The following is a 19,257-nucleotide window of genomic DNA, read 5'->3' as shown; positions in this document are numbered from 1 at the left end:
ATATTATTTTGATGTATGGCCCTTTGTCTCAAAAACTTATGTAAATGTGCTTTGACCTCTAACAGGTAGGATAGTCCTCAGAGCTTTCCAAAAACCCTCTCCCAGGTTTTAATCCTCAAATAAAATTCTTTATTTCTTTCTTAGACTGACTATTGTTTAATATCTTTCATCGACACAAGAGAAAGTAAAAGTTTAAATGAAGGTGTGCAGTCATTGGTATCAATCTTGGGATCAGGTCTGCAAGATGTCATTGTATTTGGTCACTAGAGCACAAAACTCCACTGCAACTTGTGAAACAAGTAAGAGAATCTGCAAGGAGACAAAGGAGGTAATAAAGGTCTTTTCTTGGGAGCTGGGGGTGTAGCTCAGAGGTAGAGTGCATGCTTAGCATGAGGTCCTCGGTTCAATCCCCAGCACTTCCATTAAAAAAACTTATTAAAATTATTAAAATTATTTTAAGGTCCTTCCTTTTTTTTTTTTCGGGGGGGGGCAGTAATTAGGTTTATTTATTTATTTTTAATGAAAGTACTGGGGATTGAACCCCGGACTTCATGCTTGCTAAACACACACTCCACCACTGAGCTATACCCTTGCCCTAAAGGTCCTTTCCTGAGTAGAGAACAGAAGAGAAGTTGTAATGAAAAATCAAGTTTGTTTAAAGACTACATTGTAGCTGATGGGAAACAGCTCAAGAAGTTAAAGAGATGGAGAAAGGCTTGGAGCTGAGAAAAGGATACAGGAAGAAGTTTCTGGGAGAACAAAACGTGAAAACACAGCTCTTGGGATGAGCCTTAGAATTATCATTTTAACAAATGAAATCCTCTCCTTGACATTGTTTTTTAAAATAATTCATTTTTCAAACGTAAGTACTGACAATAGTAATTTTACTTCTATGTAGTAAATGAAGTATCATCTACAAACACTTGCATTAAATTTTAAATGTGCATAATAACACTTAGTATTTAATTTTGAAAGGGGAGAAATCCTGCACCAACCACAAAACTTCATGTGGAAAACAGAATTGCTGGGAAAATGGAGTAATTAGCTTAAAGCAAATGGCCCTTCGATTTGTTTAAATCATCACTAACAATAAATAACTAAAAGTAAACTAAGATACCAGAAGTATGTTCGTAAAATCAAACCCTCTTCAGAGCTTATCATTTACCTTTGAATCTTAATCATCTTGTGCTACAATGAAAATTCTTAATGGCCTATTTCTGTTTCATCTAATTGCATATATTTCATTTTATTTTCCAGAAATTATCAAAGTGAGATTGCTAATGTAAGCATTGCTTTGAATGCAAGCTCCACAGACTTCTCAGTACTCATTTAATTCTTGGAATTTACTGGATCTATTTTGCTACTGTTGACTGAAAAAAAATGCACAAAATAAAAGTTGAGTATTATGCTTTATTCGGCAGACATTCTGAGGACTTCAAGACCAGGAGACAGCCTCTCAGGTAGCTCTCAGGGACTGCTCCTCTGAAGAGATAAGGGAGGAGCCGGGATATACAGGAGTTTTTGCAACAAAGACCAGGTAGTCAGAACATCAAAGAGATTACTGTTAAAGAAAACCCGGTATCTCATGTTAAGGAATTTAGCAATTTTCTATGTATGGGAGGATGCAAGAGTCTGAGCTCACTGAATGGTTCCCTTGATAGGCACCCAAGCTATGTAGGGCCAGCTAGCTGTGCTTTTCATCCTGGGTCTCCTCGAGGTGCACTGTTAGGGGTGATGGGCATCCTGTTTCCACCCTGAGTTCCTTCAGGGCTCACCATCGGGGTCAGCTGCAATATGGCAGCTTGATGTATGCAACGTCCTTTGTTTGCTGATATGGCAGGCAATATTTCGCATTCACAGTGCTTCCCCTTGGTCCTAAATTCAACCAATGTTTGGGAGATATTTCATGACCAATGTTTGTCCCACGGTGCTCGAAAGGTTCATCCTAAATCTGGCAAGATTCTGTTGATATGCCACTCAAGGTGATAATTTGTGGATCAGACCTATTGATAATCTCAAAATTCTCCGGATTGCCTGTTTTACTAGTCTGTTATGATCCAGGAAATGTTTTCCTTTGTTGCTTCTTCCCATACCTGGAATCACACTACTATAATTATTCTATGTTGAGTTACAAATGTGATCTATTTCCTCAAGGTGTTTAGCCATCATCAGTTTTGTTGGAGGCCTGGTTACACATTGAGTAATGTACCAGACAACAATCTTATAAATAGGATGTAAGTAATATGGCTAGTAACATTAACAAAGTCACAGTGCAGTAGAGAGTGAGACAACGTATAAACAATTTGGAAACAAAGGACAAGTTTACTATTAGCACAACTAATTGTAATCTGGTTGCAATACACCATCAAGTCCATAGGAGAACCAGCTGGAGAAACCAAATCCTGGAAAGATCAGGTGGAGAGAAAAAGATAAATGTTTCATCTTTGTTTACAAAGGTGTACTTTATCAACTTGTTGTATGTCATAGCATAAGAGGAAAGGTTTTTCTGGAAAATAAAGATTAAAAGCCAGTATATTTCCAAAAAAAGGCATAAAGTTATAAATCATATTTATCAATAAGAAATATGTACTCTGTATGTACTTCACAGTAGAGAACACTTTGATTATTAAGCCCAAATATTCTAAACAGAAAGCCAGCTTCCATTTTCTATTACCTAATTCTACACTGACTTCAAAATAGTCTTTGGATTCCATTCTAAAGGGAAAAGAAATGGACTAAAAAATTAATAAAAGGATACTATATGATACTGTTGCAGGAAAATGGGGCACTAGAGGATGGTCCTTTCCCAGGTCTTGAGCAAGTCCTTGGGACACGCCCTGCCAGGTAATGGTTCCTTGGCTTCACATAGGAAAGCATTCAAAAATGAGCCATAGTAAAGTGAAAGCAAGCTTATTCAAGGAGATACACGCTCCATAGACAGAGTCTGGGCTGTCTTAAAAGGTGGGAGACAGACAGCGGAGCTGTGGGCTGCAGGGTTGTTAGTTTTTTTAGTATGAGCATAATTTCATACACTAACAAGTGGGAGGATTGTTCCAACTACTTTGGGGAAGGGCAGGGATTTACAGAAATTGAGCCACCACCCACTTTTTGGCCTTTTATGGCGAGCCTCAGAACTGTCATGAACCTACAGATTTATCATTTAGCATGCTAATATATTACAATGAGCTTATAATGAAGTTCAAGGTCTACTGGAAGTCAAGTCTTCCACCGTCTTGGACTTAGTTGGTTCTAAACAGTTAACCTATTCTCAATTGCTGTGTCATTCTTTTAATGGTTGTGCCATGCCCCCTTCCCTCCTGTCTTAGTACCACAGTTTTTAAGAGTATGGATGGAAAAGCCCTGCATTAAAGTTCTGACTCTACACTCATTACTTGTGTGACTTTGAGCTAGTAATGAAACCTGCCTAAATCATGTTTCCTTCATTCATAAAACAAAAGTAACAATTACTCCCTACTTTTTAGAGTTGCTGTGAAAAGAAAAATCAGCTCATGTGTCCACCACATTATAAACCTTCAAAAAATAACAACTAATTTTTAGTAGTAATTATTTATTATAGTAACTATAAATATTTGTTAATATTCAATCCACTTCTAAGAAAAGATATTTTGGCAGATATTTCAGGAATTGTTTGTTTGTTTTAGTAGACAGAAGCTATTTTTTCTTCTCTTTAGGCTTTTCTTAAAATTCCCTAGTGACCCAGCAAACAGCGCACAGGACTTTTTGCAAGTCAAAAGCTCCTGTTCTCATTCCCTCATTCGTGTGGTTTCTGGAAAAGTCAGTTCCGTGGGACAGAAAACAAAACTACAGGCAATTCAATGGACTTCTTGGCTCTTGGTTTCTCCCGCTAAGCTGTTTTAGTTGACTCTTTGATTTTCAGGTTACTTGGTTTTAAGAGCTGCTCAAAAACTAGTCACTTACTTCCCTTTCTTTAGAAAAAAACAAATATAGGGGCTGTGGGGACAAATAGATATATGTAGAGAAAAGTAGATTCAATATTATTAAAATAGAATTACTTCTATTCATAGTAGCAGCGGAAACTGTGTGTGCTGCGACAAGATGAATGGATAAACACAAATGTGGTATAAACATACAAGGGTCTGTAACTCAGCCATGAAAAGAAATGAAGTTCTGATAGGTGTTACAATGTGGATGACCCTTGAAAACGTTATGCTAAGTAAAATAAGCCAGACATAAAAAGACAAATACTGCATGATTTCACTTACATGAACTCTGTAGAACAGGCAAATTCATAAAGACAGAAAGCAGATTAGAGGTTATCAGGGGTGAAGGGGTGGGGGGGAGTGAAATGGGTTGTTATTGCTTAATGGGGAGAGTTTATCTGGAGTGATGAGACAGTTATGATGTTTGCATAACATTATGAAGGCACTAAATGCCACTGAACTGTACGCTGCAAAACGGCAAATTTTATGTTATATATATGTGTGTGTGTGTGTTTATATACACACACACATTAGGAACAGAAATGCTAAATTTTAATTTAAAATCTACAGATCATCAAATTTGAGGCAAGGCCTACTCGTCTTCTTAAAATCTACACTAGTAGACCTTAATTAAACCTGAGACTTGACGTCCTCACACTCTAGCAACAAGTCATTTCACATTCAGGCTACACAAGGCTGTTCTTCCTATGTTAGTTCACAGGCTTCCCACAACCACAGTCAAAATCACAACTAGATTTTACTTCAGATCTGAAAAATCGTGTTTTCTGGATCATATCTTTCATTCTGAAAAAGTAAAAGCGTTTTTAATAGTGTTGGAGAAATTGACTAGGAAAAAAAAAAGGTGAATCAGAACTTCATACAATACACTAAAATTTTAAATGGATTAAACAGTTGAACAACAACCGAAAAAAAAAAGTCATTAAAAATCCTGGGAAAAAATATGACTGTTTTATTTATTTTCGAGTAGGGAAAGAATGCATGACTCTCAAAATAACAGAAGAAGCCATACAAGTAAAGATGGTTAGCTTTTACTCCCTCTAGCCATGCATGAGCACCCACAGGCACACAGACACACACAGACACACAGACACACACACACACGATTTATTTTTATTTCAAGACTTAAAAAAAAAATTAGAAGCAGAATTAGCTTATTGGAGAAAACACTTACAAGAAACATTTCAGACAAAGCTCTGGTATTTTTAAATACAAAGAGCTTTCAGAGATCAGTAAGAAGAATCAAAACCCTAATAGGAAAATGGGCAAAGGATATGAACAGACAATTCATGAAGAAATATAATTGGCCGATACAAAGAAGCAAAAATACCCAACCTCATTAACAATTAAATTAATTTTAAAATCAACAGTTACCATTTTAATGGAAATACCCATAGGCTGGTTTAAAACTAGACAAGTTGATAATAATGTTCATGTAGAAAAATAAGCATGGAAGAATCAGCCAGCAAAATTCCGAAAAAAAAAAGAATGGTGGGGTGGATGTGGGAGAAACCAGTCCTGCAATAACTGGGTTCTAGGGCATGAGTAGTCAGACATTTAAATACAGACTATAAATCCCAGAAATAGATCTGATACAATGGGCGAATTTAGAATTTGGTAATGACATCATTTTATGTAAGTGAGGGAAAAGATGGATTAATAAATACTGTTAGCAACTGGGTAGATATCTGGGAAAAAAATTAAACTGCTTCCTGATTTTCCAATTTACACCAAAATAAAATTTAAATAAACATTTAAATCGTTAAAATTAAAAATAAAATTGCTAGTAGTTGTTTTTAGTGGTACTGCTTGCAGAATTCAGGTCCTGAGAGAATGATATGGCAGAATGAGTTTTTAAAATATGGCCCCAATAGCCCTTTTCTTCTCTTACAATATGACCTTGAATCTCCTCTCACTGATCAGTGGGCTGTATGCCCCTCTCCTTGAACCTGAGTAGACCACTGTGACTGCTCTGACCTACAGAGTACAGCACAAGTGATTTCTCAAGCTAGAGCATAAAATGCCAGGTACTTCCACCTTGCTCTCCTGGGATGCTAACTCTTGGAACCCAGCCACCACGCTGAAAGGAAGTCCAAGCAAGCCCACATGCAGAAAAACCCAAGTACCCAGCTCGCAGCCCTGGCAGAGCTCCCAGACGATAGCCAGCACTCACTTCACAGCTGTATGAGAAAGCTTTCCTCAAAGCAGATCTTCCAGCCCTCATTTGAGTCACTTCAAATGCCAAGTGAAGCAGAGAAGAGCCATCCCTGTTGAGTCTTGGCCAAATGGGGTTTTTCAGCCACTGAGTTTTGAGCTGGTTTGTTAAACAGCAGTGGATAACTGGAACAAATGGGATACATTCATTTTTACCTTCACCAATAGCAACTCTTGTTTCTTAGCAAAGAAATATCAATGCATTGGAGGAACGTTATACTCGTTTGTTTAAAGAAAGAAATTATAATGTAGACTGTTGTTGAAATAAAGCACGGTAATAATGCACATAAAAAGGATAATTCTGGGATTTCCAGTCAAGATGGCAGAGTAGTAGGACCACGAGCTCACCTCTCCTCATGAGTACAATGAAACCACAACTGACTGCTGGACAGCCATCAAAAGAAGAAAAAAAAAAAAGACTGGAACCTAGCAAAAAAGAGCTTCTGCAGCTGGAAACATAAAGAGGGAACCATTTTTCCAACAGCTGCTTATTTCATGTCTCTGTGTCAAGATTTGGTAATTCTGACAATATTTCAAACTTTTAAAATTATTATTATGTTTGTTATGGTGATCCATAATTAGTGATCTTTGACGTTACTATTATAATTGTTTTGGGGTGTCACAAACTGTGCCCATATATGATGGCAAATGTAATCAATAAATGTGCATGTTTCAACTGCTTCACTTACCAGCCTTTCCACAGTCTGTCTCTCTCTTCCCTCAGGCCTCTCGATTCCTCAAGATATAACAATATTGAAATTAGGCCAATTAATAACCCTACAATGTCCTCTGAGTGATCAAGCGAAAGGAAGTGTCAAACATCTCTCGCTTTAAATCAAAGGCTAGAAATGATTAAGCCTGGTGAGGAAGGCATGTTTAAAGCTGGGATAGGCTGGACGCAAGGCCTCTTGTACCAGTCACCCAAGTTGTGAATACACAGAAAAAGTTCTTAAAGAAAATTAAAAGTGCTACTCCAATGAACACATGAATGCCACGAAAGCAAAACAGCCTTAGTGCTGACGTGGGAGACAGTTTTAGTGGACGGGATAGATCAAACCAGCCACCACGTTCCCTTATGCCGCAGCCTAATCCGGAGCAAGGCTCTAACTCTCTTCAATTCCCTGGAGGCTGAGAGAGGTGAGGAAGCTGCAGAAGACAAGAATGAAGCCAGTAGAGGTTGGTTCATGAGGTTTAAGGAGAGGTTTAAGGAAAGAAGCCGTCTCCGTAAAAGTACAAGGTGAAGCGGCAGTGCTGCTGTAGAAGTTACAGCAAGTCATCCAGAGGTTCTAGCTAAGTTACTTACTAAGGGTGTCTACACCTTCAGTGTAAATGACACAGCCTTACACTGGAAGAAGATGTCACCTAGGAATTTCATAGCTTGAGAGTGAAAGTCAAAGCCTGGCTTCAAAACTTCAAAACACAGGCTGACTCTCCTGTTAGGAGCTGATGCACCTAGAGACTTGAAATTGAAGCCGGTGCTTATTTACCATTCTGAAAATCCTAAGGCCCTTAAGAATGATGCTAAGTCTATTCTGCCTGTGCTCTGTAAGTGGAACAGCATAGCCTGGATGATAGTGCATCTGTTTATAACATGGTTTACTGAATATTTTAAGTTCACTGTTGAGGCCTCTCTGCTTGGGGGTGGGGGGCGGGCAGGATTCCTTTCAAAATATTACTGCTAGTTGACAATGCACGTGGTCACCCAAGAGCTCTGATGGAGATGGGCGAGACTAATGTTGCTTCCATGCCTGCTGACACAATCTGCAGTCCATGGATCAAGGATTAATTTCCACTTTTAAGTCTTATTATTTAAGAAATACATTTCATAAGATTTTAGCTGCCATAGATATTGTGATTCCACTGGTGGATCTGGGCAAAGTAAACTAAAAACCTTGCAGAAAAGCTTCACCAATCTAGATGCCATTAATAACATTCACGATTCATGGGAACAGTTCAAATTATCATCAACAGGAGTTTTGAAAGACGTTGATTCTAACTCTTATGGATGACCTTGAGGAGTTCAGGACTTTAGTGGAGAAAGTAATGGCAAGCGTGGTCAAAATTGCAAGAGAAATAAAACTAGAAGTGGAGCATGTGTCCATCAACAGATGAATGGATAAAGAAGATGTGTATATATATAGACATACACACACAATCGAATAATATCCAGCCATAACAAGAATGAAATTCTGCCATTTGCAGCAACATGGATGGACCTGGAGGGCCTTATCCTAAGTGAAATGTCAAAGAAAGATAAATACTGTATATCACTTATATGTGGAATTTTAAAAATACAACTAGGGAATAAAACAAAAAAAGAAGCACTCACAGATATAGAGAACAAACTAGTGGTTACCAGTGGCAGGCAAATAAGAGGTGGGGGAGTGGGAGGTAAAAACTATTGGGTGTAAGATGGGCTTAAGGATGTATTGTATAACACAGGGAGTAGAGCCACCATTTTGTAATAACTTTAAAAGGAGTATAAACTTTAAAAACTGTATAAAAATTGCATAAATTTTTTTTAATTTAAAAAAAGAAGAAATGGGGACTGAAGATGTGACTGAATTGCTATAATCTCATGATAAAACTTTCACAGATGAGGAGTTGCTTTTTATGGATGAGCAAAGGAAGTGGCTTCTTGAGATGGAATCTAATCCTGGTGAAGATGCTTAAAGATTGTTAAAATGCTAACAAAGGACTTAAAATGTTGCATAAACTTAGCTGATAAAGCAATAACAGGGTGTCCAAGGATTGACTTCAATTTTGAAAGACACTCCACCATGGGTAAAATGCTATCAAGTAGCATTACGTGCTGCAGAGAAATCATTTGTGGAAGGAAAAGTCAATCACTGCAGAAAACTTCACTGTTGGCTTATTTTTCAGAAATTGCCACAGCCATTCCAACCTTCAACAACCACCACCATGATAAGTCAGCAGTCATCAACATCAAAGCAAGACCCTCCAACTGCAAAAAGATTATAACTCGCTGAAGATGCAGATGATTAGCATTTTTAGCAATAAATGATTTTTTAATTAACATATGTACATTGGGTTTTTTTAAACATAATGCTATTTCACACTTACTAGAATACAGTATAGTGTAATATTTTTTGGTTGGGGAGGTAATCAGGTTTGTTTATTTATTTATTTATATTATTTTTTAAATGGCGGTACTGGGGATTGAACCCAGGACCTCCTGCATGCTAGGCACACACTCTACCACTGAGCTATACCCTCCCCCCATACTTTACTTTTATATGCATTGGGAAACCAAAATATCTGTGTGGCTTGCTTACTGCAATATTCAGTTTTTAGTGGTGATCTAGAACTGAACACACAGTATCTCCAAGGTATGCCTGTACTCAAAGGGGGAAAAAAAAGAAGAAAAAAACAACTGTCAACTTAGAATTCTATACCCAGTAAAAATATATTTTAAAAATGAAGGTGAAAGAGACTTCTTCAGACAGACAAAAGCCTGCACTAGAAGAACTATCAAAACAAGTTCTTACTATGTACAACTCTGTTCCCATAAATTTGAAAAGACAAAGTGCTGATTTTTAAAATAAATATACAAATTATCCCAATTGACTCTTGAGAAAGTAGAACATTTGAATAGATCAATAACGATAAAAGAAATTGGGAAAGTGAACTGGTTACTTCTAAGACCAAATAGTTTTCTAAATGAGTTTAACAAGTCTTAAATAGGTGATTCCTATATTATTCAAATTTTTTCCAAAACAGACAAAAAGATAAGCTTACCATTTCATTCTACAAAACTAGCAGAACTATAATTCCAAAATTAAACTAAGATAAGCAATCATTTTAAGACAACCTCATGAATACAGATCCAAAACTTAAAAATTTGAAAAACAAATTCCAGAGTGCATTAAAGGCACAGTACACTGTGAGACTTAGTTTCCATATGATGCAACAATGGTTCAGTGTTAGGAAATCTATTCCAAAAAAGTTTTCTACGTTGAAGCCTTTTTTAATTCAATTATTTGCCAAATATTCATTCATTCTCAAAAAATTTACCAAGTATTATATATAAGCCAGGCACTGGATATGGGAATTCAATAGTGACAAAGATACGGTCCCTGCCTTCATGGAGCTGTCCAGAGATACAAATAAAGGGAAAGTCTATTCAATATAGAGATACAGGGTACTGTAGGAATACATAAACTGGTACTTACACATTAGGGTGTTGTTGGAATAATCCTGTTGAGATGACTACCCATTTTAGGATGGTGGCAGTTGGCACAAAGAACACGGGCCTACACAACAGAATTAGAAATAGTATAAAATTTTGATCGATTGACTGCATAGAGAAGGGTGGAGTCAAAGATTCTTTGGGGGAATCTTAATGTGTTCTATATAAAAGGGTTAAAAAAAGGTCAAGTTAAGTTGGAAAAGTACCGTCAGGTATAAACATTCTTTACTGTGGCACTTGTCAGAAGCTCTATGCTGCTGTTCTTTGTCACTAAGAGAAAGTCAGTGTTCCACAGCACATTTACCAAATATTTGCTTACAGAACTCTGTTAGTTTGCAGAACGCTTTGTGAGAGCAGTGTTGCATGGAACACTCTGGGAGAAACTCCACTCCATAAAAACGATCCCTTTCTACTCCTGCAGTTCTCAGTACCTTGGTGAATTGTCTCACCAGCTATATTCAATTATTTGTGGCTGTCTTGTTCTATCCCTTTACACAGTACATTTATTTAGTTTGGTTACTTTCAACTGAGTGAGACTAAAGTGAAAAAGATTGACTAGAACCTCACAAGCAGTGTCCCAAAAGCCATTTAAAAAAGAGTATTCTGAACCAGGGGCACCTGTGAATCAGCATGAACAGATCTGACTCACAGAGAAGTTGCAATAAAGCACTATTAATCTTTTGTTAATATCTACAGACGCTGATGAATAATTTTTCATATAGGTAAGACACCTGAAAATAACAGGTTCATAGGCAACAAATCCTTCTACCATTTAACTGCTTAAGCAAACAGAATCTTTTGATCTTAATGCTCTGTGCTAAGTAAATGGAGAGCTCCATTTACCTGGACACAGAAAAGCTGCATGTATAAAGAAAGAGAGAAAACGAACTATACGAACTCCTAGAGACCAGGGAGATTAATTAAGCTAGTTTACAGTGCTCAGAACCATAATCCATGTGTCACTGGAAATCTAATTCTAAAATATTGTTTGATATGTACAAAAGGTGTATTTCAGGATGCTCTAAGGACTGACATTCTTTTTTGTTGCTAATTTATTATTATATTATTTAATTATTTTGGTCTTAGGGAGAGGTAATTAAGTTTTGATTTCTCTTCTTTAATGGAGGCACTGAGGATTGAACCCAGGACCCTCCTGCGTGTTTAGCATGCACTTTACCACTTGAGCTATACCCTCTCCCCAGAACTAACATTCTCAATACCAGGCAATCACTGAATCAAAGTATGTTACTTTCTGTGTACAATGTCTCTAAAGTTAGTGATGTCAAAAAAATTAGACACACCCCTCCTTCTTTTTGTTTTCAATATATTAAAAAGCAACATAGTACAAATGTTGTGGTTAACATTAAAAAGGATCCAAATTTTACGGAATGAATTTTTATAAACAAGTTCTACAATAAAAGGGAAACAGCATCTCAATCATAAAAGTTTTGTTAAACAAGATTTAAAATTTTTTGAATCAGAAATTTTTAAAGACTAACTTCTTTTGAATGATCAAACAAAAACAAAAAAAGCAACCTGTACAATTTCCATTATAAAATGTGTCCTGTACACATCCCGGGCACTTTGAAAATGTTAAAATTTTAAGTCTGAGTGATAGAGGCAGCACTTTAAGGTTTAATGAACCTTTTTTTTTTTTTTTTCCAAAAAAAGTATTACTTTCAGTAAAACATTTTACCATTTTATCTGACTATGCATTTACATTTTTGTTTTTCCTGCAAGGGGGGATTTACAGTAACACTGTACTTCTACTGTAAAAATAAACACTTGAGATATTTAACTTCCTGAGTGACTTCAGTCGTACATCAAACATGATTTAATGAGAAAATTCTAAACTTTCATAATGAAACAGCATGTGTAGATTTATACTTGTATGATCAGTTAGGGTTAAACTCAAGAGCATGTCACAGAACTTACACTTAAGCTCTCTCAGAAGTTAAACAGTGTGATTTATCCCCAAACTTTACCAAGTTTCTCAAATGTTAGTAAAATGAATCACTGAAATTACATTTTCTCATTTATTAACAAAATACTGAATCATTTCAGATCATCAACTTGAATGTTTTCCATTATATACACCAAAATCTGGTTCACTAACAAGAAACTTCTTGCAATACAAAAAGGTAACAAATAATTAAAATATCTGCTTCATAGTACAACTAATTCATATAATACATCCTTTCCTCAACTGTCTAAAATGATTAGGAATTGTGGAACTTTCTTTTGCATAAAACCCTTTCCTCTTCTTAAAACCCTGAGGTGAAAGGTCATTAATGTAATAAAACTAGAACCACAATTCTTCTCATTTCTGTATCGGACAGCTATTAGGTTTTTAAAATTTTATAAAGAAATGTGGCAACTTGTAAAGCTGCTCTACACAGTTTTTTAACAAAACATTCCCAGACCAACTTAACAAAAAGGGCCTAGAATAGACTTTATAAAACATCCTTTAACACTTGTTAGTGTCGAGGTGAGCGCCATTTTCCATCTCTACTGCTGTCTCTTCTGCTATCATAGTCATGGCTCCAGCCATCGTGACTCCTGTCTTCATAGAAGAAATCATCTCTGCTTCCCCTGTAATGATGGTCGGACCCGTGATCAGGGTAGCGCTGCTCACGGCTGTAATGTCTATCCGCTAGATAGGGATGAGAATTCTGTCTGACTTTACGCTGTGATGAGGGTGCATCTTGGCGCCACTGGGAGCTTGAAGACTGGTTAAAAGCATGATTATGTGACTGAACTGATGGGGAAAATCCTGACTGATCCAGATGTGGAGAACCAAATTTCCCTCCATATGACATCTGTCTCAAAACATTATTCATCTGAGGGAAGAGAAAAAGAAGGAAATGTTAACTGCAAATATTCCTAGATATCAAAGCCAATAGGTATCTGGTCATGGTTAACCAAACAATAATAAAAAAGCAAAATCACTCTTGTCTAGATGAATTTAAGTTAAACACAACTAGAAGCAGTACAATACAATAGCTTCATTCACTTCAATGTATACCTACAAGATATCTGTCAAACTGCCAGGAAGATAAACAAAACAATTATAATATTAATTGTGAAATGGTGTGTGAAATGAGCTAGTGAGGAGAAAATGGAGACAAATACTAAAGTGACTAGACCAGTGGTTCCCAAATTCTGCCTGGGGATAGACATGAGCCAAAGTTTTTGTTTTTGTTTAATGGTCTGCAGCAAAATGACAAAAATAAATATTATGTTTATAAAAGCTGACATCCCTTTACATTGGTCTCTTAATTTTATTTTATTTCACTCTTACATTTTTATTTTGCAGACCTGTGAAATACAAAAGCCTAGGGACCACAAGCCAAGATTACGGTTTGGGCAAAGAAAATAAAAAGGAAGAAGTAAACGCAGGAAAAAAAAAAAAAAAAAGGACTTGGCGACTGATCAAAGACAAAGATGAAACAGTAAAAGATACCTAGGATTTTAAGCCTAGTCTCATGGTGATACTATCACAGAAAAAAGTGGAAAGTTCAAGAGGGAGCTGGTCTAGAAGAATCCAGTATATTCCAGTATTAAGTATCAGTATATGATAAGTAACTCAGCACAGACTACAAGAACATCAGAGAATGCATTTCCAACACTTGCAACACACACAACATACCAACAAAGGTTAAAGAAAAACACAAACATGAGATGCAGTTCTTCTATTTATCTTCAGTCTTTTAAATATACATTTCTGTCCAGTGAAAACTAAAATGAATGATCAATTTACAAATATCACACTAACTAAAATTTAGGAACTTAATTTAAGAATTAATTAAGAATGAACATTTCCACCTTTTTTTTTTTTTTTAAGCAACTCAAATTGAAAAAATCAGCCTACCACTGCTTGTCTTTGAAAATTTTCTGGAGAAGAGAAAGATCTTTTAATTATCTGTGCTGATGCAGTCATGTTATCTGCAGTCCTTTCATACCTGTGAAAAATAAGGAAACCCACATATAATCATTCATTTAACTAATGTTTACAACATATTGATCATGAGTAAGACACATAAAGACAAGAATAAGCAAGACAAACAAGGTATCTGCTCTCATGGGCCTGGGGTAAAGATTCAGACAAGACGACAATTCACATGGTTATAATAACAGAATCATAAATGACTACAGAGCAGGTGGGGGGTTCTATTTTAGCTTGACTGGTCAGTGATGGCTTTTCTAAAAAGGAGGCATTTGAAGTGAAGGCTGAATAACAAGATTACCTGAGGCCACATATTCCAGCTGAGGGAAGGACTAGAGCAGGGGTGGACAAACTACAGCCAGTGGGCTAAATCCAGTTTCTATAAGCAGTTTTCCTGCAACACAGCCAAGCTCTTTTGTTTTTATACTATCTGTGTAACGCTACAATGGCAGAGAAGAAACTGCATGATCTGCAAAGCCCACAGTATTAACTATCTGGTCCTTTAAGGAAACAAGACTGTCAATCCCTGGGCTAGTGCAAAGGCTGAGACTGAGAACTAAAATGACAAAAGATTTGATCAAATAGATGTAACAGATGAGGGAAACAGAAGAAATAATGGATAACACCTAGATTTGGGTCTTGAGCAATTAGGTAGGCCTTTAGTGAGACAGGAAATAGGAAAAAATCTGGGGAGTAAGGAATCAGAGTTCTGTAACGTAAACAGAATATTAATTTTAAGGACTCAAATCTTACTTTTCACTTCCTAAAGAGGTAATTAACTTCAGCTGGCAAGAAAAGACGCTGCTCTACCTCACCAATATCCTCTACTACTTTCCATTTTCCATTTTGATCAAGGCACACTGGCATCTTTTGGGTCCTCATTCACGTCTGTCATCTCTCCTTGTTAAAACTTTCTAAACGCTTTCTACTCATGTCATGCGGGTGTGCTCATTCACACAGCCTGGGTTTGAAAACAAGTTCACGCTTATGAGCAGTTCAAACTTGAGCAAGTTAACCTCCAACTCTCATTTTCTTCATATACAAGATACAGATGATGATAATCCTTATCTCCTAAGACTGCTGTGAGGAATACATGAGATCACAAATGCAAAGGCCTTGGTGAAGAAGCTGACACAGGACAGGTTATTTGTTAACTCTTTCCTGAATGAAGCACATTATGACTGATAAGTAGCTCTATGGACATATCAGGAAAAACTGCCCCTGGTAAAGTATCAGCCTCCCCAAGCAAATAAAACTATTTAAATAAATATAAATTTGGCACCTTTTCTAATCCTCAGTAGCTGAGAGGGATTTTACAAATCATTCAAATCAACCCCCTTTCCTTACAAACGGAAAGACAGGACCAGAGAAGTGAGATTGGCTCAAGATTACACACTGGTACAGAAAGATCTGGAATCCAATTCTATGAGCTCTTCGTCCAGTAGTCTGTTTATACTAGTACGTATTTTGAGACTGCAAGGAACAACCAATTAGTGGTCATAAAACTAATCCGATTTTTTTTAATGAAAAAGAGTGTACTACAAGTAGTAAGGGTATGTAATGTTTTAAGAAATTTTGTTTCAGTTATATACATGTATGTGGGTGTGATATATGTCTTTACAAATGAAAATAAAATACAGTTATATACATAGATATTTTAAGGGGACTATATATAATGTGCCTATGGTCCCCTGGTCCCCTTAGAATAGATACGTATATAACTATAATCCAAAATAGCAAATAATATAGCAGAAGAGTAAAGAGGTAGGATCATAAAGAAGGAATCGAATCATTCTTGTTTTGAGATCGCTACCTAAAAGAAAAACTCCTGATAAATGATTTTTACAACAGGTGAGAAATATTACCTGCTAGGAGATGTGGAAGCGGGGCTTGAATTTCCAACGTGATGCTGGGGATACAAACTGACCTCCTGTGAGGCATGACTACTTCCTAAAATAGAGAAACTCTTATTGATAGAAAATAATTTGAAATTTTGTCTCCCTCAGCCCAAATCACTCCAAAAAGGTAGACACAGGCTAAAAGAGAAAACATCAAATTTCAGTAGACAGCTTTACAGTTCATCAGAGTGAAAATTCTAAGTGTTTAACGGCAGATATATTCAAAACAAGGGGCTCTAAGGAAGGTTGCTATCCAATGTATAAATATCTGATCTGGCCATAATATTCTGATCCCCACACTAAACTGTAAGACGGATAAAAGGAAAGTTTCATCCTCACATGATCGTGAATCAAAATTTGTAAAAGTAAACTACAAAGAAGCCAGGAAAAGTATTTTCAGGAAATAATCGTTGCACCTTTCAGAGCGTGAACTTAAACCCAAGTCATTCTAACAATAAAGTTTATGTTCTTTTCACAAACCCAAACTGACATTTTAAACTCTTTTTAAAATTACAACTTTCAAAATCCATGTTGTCAATGTTACCCATTTTCAGGGAAATATAAAGTTTACTACTCACAAAGCTTAAAGTATTTTCATCGAAAGAGAGGTTCTTAAAACTGAGTAATAAAATTAAAAGCAAAAACAAAGTGACAAACAACCTCTCTCCCAAACAACATCAGTGAAGAGTTACCTGATCTAAACTGAATTTTGATGGGTCTTCCAAAAAGTTTGATTCCATTAAGTAGATTCATTGCATAAGGAACAGATACTTCATGTTTGAAATTCACAAATGCAAACTGCTTTGGTTTACCATCCTTATCTTTTGGAATTTTCACTTTTATTACTGGCCCAGCCTATAGACAAAAAAGTGTTCAGAATTTCAATAAGACAATTTCAAGAATATACTCAAATCACAAAGTTGAAAAAACTACAAAAATGTAACCAGGGACTCTAAAAAAAAAAAATGGATACAGAAGAATTTCCCTCTTGGCTTAAGACCCTATAGGTATCACTGAAAATTAGGTTAACTTATTTGGGAGAGGGGAGCCCGTAAGGAACTGGAAACCCACTCGCCGGATTTACATTCCACAGCACTTTAAGACTTGTAACAAGGCGACCAACATTTGTCATTTTCCCACTGCATGAAAATTAAGACTGATCAAGAACAAGACAAAGTGTTTTCCTGGACTGAAAATTCACTTTTGTACCGATCTATCAAACATTACCAGTTGTTGGAGGATAGAACTGGAGGGCGGACAGGCTACTCTAAAAATTTTAACACATTTTAATACAGATTCTAATACTGAAAGACTACAATGCTGCTTTCCTATGGAGTATTTGCGAATCTGAAATATTTTAATGCCGCAACTTTGTAAGAAACTTAAGTGGAAAAGGGTACTGGCAAAGAAACTGAAACACAATTTACAAGGGGAAGATGAGAAAAGCAGGAAGAGGAAAAAGCCCAGCTTAAGGAAGGACCCACACGTACGAGGTCCCTTAGAAGCCCGGAATCTTTACCACGGGAATGCTTGACTTGAGGACCCTCCACCTCCTTTAGCCGTCACTTCGGCCTGAACTAACCACAGTTCTTCTAATAAAGCGACACCCAGCGAGCGCCTCACTTCCTAAGCCCGACCTCCAGCCTGCAACCCGCCCACCTGTCGGGTGACCGGACGGCCGGTGCCGCCTGCGCCAAGGAAGCAGCCACGGCCGTTGGGCTGGGCCCTACCCGAGCCGGAAAAACGAAAGGAAAAGGCTGCTCCCTGCCGCTTACCTGGTGGAAAAGCTCGAAAAGGAGCTCCTCTGTCACCTTCGTTTCAAGGTTGCCCACAAAGAGAGTGCGATCCGCTTCGGCTGCCGCCGCCCCCATCTCAGCGTCGCCCCCTCCCGAAAAAGGCCGAAGGGTCGCCGCCGACGCACCCACTGCGCACTCTCGGAAACCCCACGTCCGCGCGGCCCCAGGCGTCACCGACGTAAACGTCAATCACGCCGGCTCTCAGCGGCGTCGACGTGCGCTGCGGGACTGCGCATGCTCGCGAGGGGAGCGCTCGTTACGGGCGGCCTCTTGCTCCCCCGCCGCGCCGGTGATGGCTTTTGAGGAGGTCGGGCTCCGCGTTCGACACGGGCCGAACTGATCCGCGGAGCCGCGAAGGGCCTGCCCCGGCCGAGGGACGGAACACAAATACTGCGGGCAGTGTTTGAAGATGGCCCTGAACTATGCGTCGCTGTCCGCCGGCGACCGAAGGAGCAGGGTGTCCCACCGCTCTTCCCTCGGCGACCTCAGCTCGTCGGCCTTAGCGTTGGCGATGGTCTCCGGAGACAGCTTCCTCGTTACCAGGCCCCAGGCGGTTCTCCCGGAACTTATTCCGCGGCCGGCGGTGCGGCTGAACGTCCGGGGCGAGAGCCGTCGGGCGCCTGGGGGCGGCCGGAGCCTGACCCGCTTTATACAGGGAAGGGAGCCGGATGCGCGCAGCCGGAGCCGCCTAGCCCGCTTCTCACCTTACCCCGCGCCCGGGGCTAAGCTCGACCTCCTGCGAAGTGTGCTCCAGCAGCGTCTGGCGGCGCTCGGAGGCGTGATCGCAGCCCGTCTGGCGGCTTGAAACGAACACCTCCCTCCGCCCCTCAATGCGCTGGTGAACAAGGCCTCTCTCAAATCCTTTCCTGGTGCTACTGAAGTCTTATTTTTAGAGGGACGTCTTTTCATTCTAATATAAAAATACGTAGGAGTCCTGTTACTCTGAGCGCAAAGGAAAAGTTCTACCATTCGCTAAGTCAGATGGTTTTAAATAGCCATGATGATTGAATCAGAAGGGAGGCAGGTTTTTTGATGTAGTCACAAAGCTAAGCTAATTAGATTATCTTTTGCAGAGGTCGGTCGTCCATTTACTCTCCCAACAATGGACCCACAGTTTTCTTCTTTGCACTAACAAGTCTTACCTCCCTTCCCGGCAGATTCTCCTTCTTTGAGACTTGTAATTCGAGCTTCCTTAACGGCTTACCTTTCTACC

The 19,257-nt window shown here is 38.3% G+C and overlaps 2 protein-coding genes across 2 annotated transcripts; one reads left to right on the top strand and one right to left on the bottom strand.

The window, feature by feature from the left end:
- Positions 1-11,711: 11,711 nt before the first annotated feature.
- RBM7 (RNA binding motif protein 7) lies at positions 11,712-18,220 on the bottom strand. Its single transcript, XM_031443664.2, has 5 exons — positions 18,024-18,220; positions 16,941-17,103; positions 16,216-16,300; positions 14,276-14,366; positions 11,712-13,244 (listed from the first exon to the last, which is right to left on the bottom strand). Exons 1-5 carry the CDS (start codon positions 18,117-18,119, stop codon positions 12,882-12,884), a joined length of 798 nt encoding a protein of 265 aa, XP_031299524.1. The 5' UTR covers positions 18,120-18,220; the 3' UTR covers positions 11,712-12,881.
- A 1-nt stretch (position 18,221) lies between these two features.
- Positions 18,222-18,904, top strand: C34H11orf71 (chromosome 34 C11orf71 homolog). Its single transcript, XM_064482068.1, has one exon. It carries the CDS (start codon positions 18,454-18,456, stop codon positions 18,847-18,849), a length of 396 nt encoding a protein of 131 aa, XP_064338138.1. The 5' UTR covers positions 18,222-18,453; the 3' UTR covers positions 18,850-18,904.
- Positions 18,905-19,257: the final 353 nt, after the last annotated feature.

This window comes from Camelus dromedarius, chromosome 34 (assembly GCF_036321535.1).
Source record: "Camelus dromedarius isolate mCamDro1 chromosome 34, mCamDro1.pat, whole genome shotgun sequence".
NCBI lineage: Eukaryota > Metazoa > Chordata > Mammalia > Artiodactyla > Camelidae > Camelus > Camelus dromedarius.
This window is presented reverse-complemented; position numbering and strand designations above follow the sequence as displayed.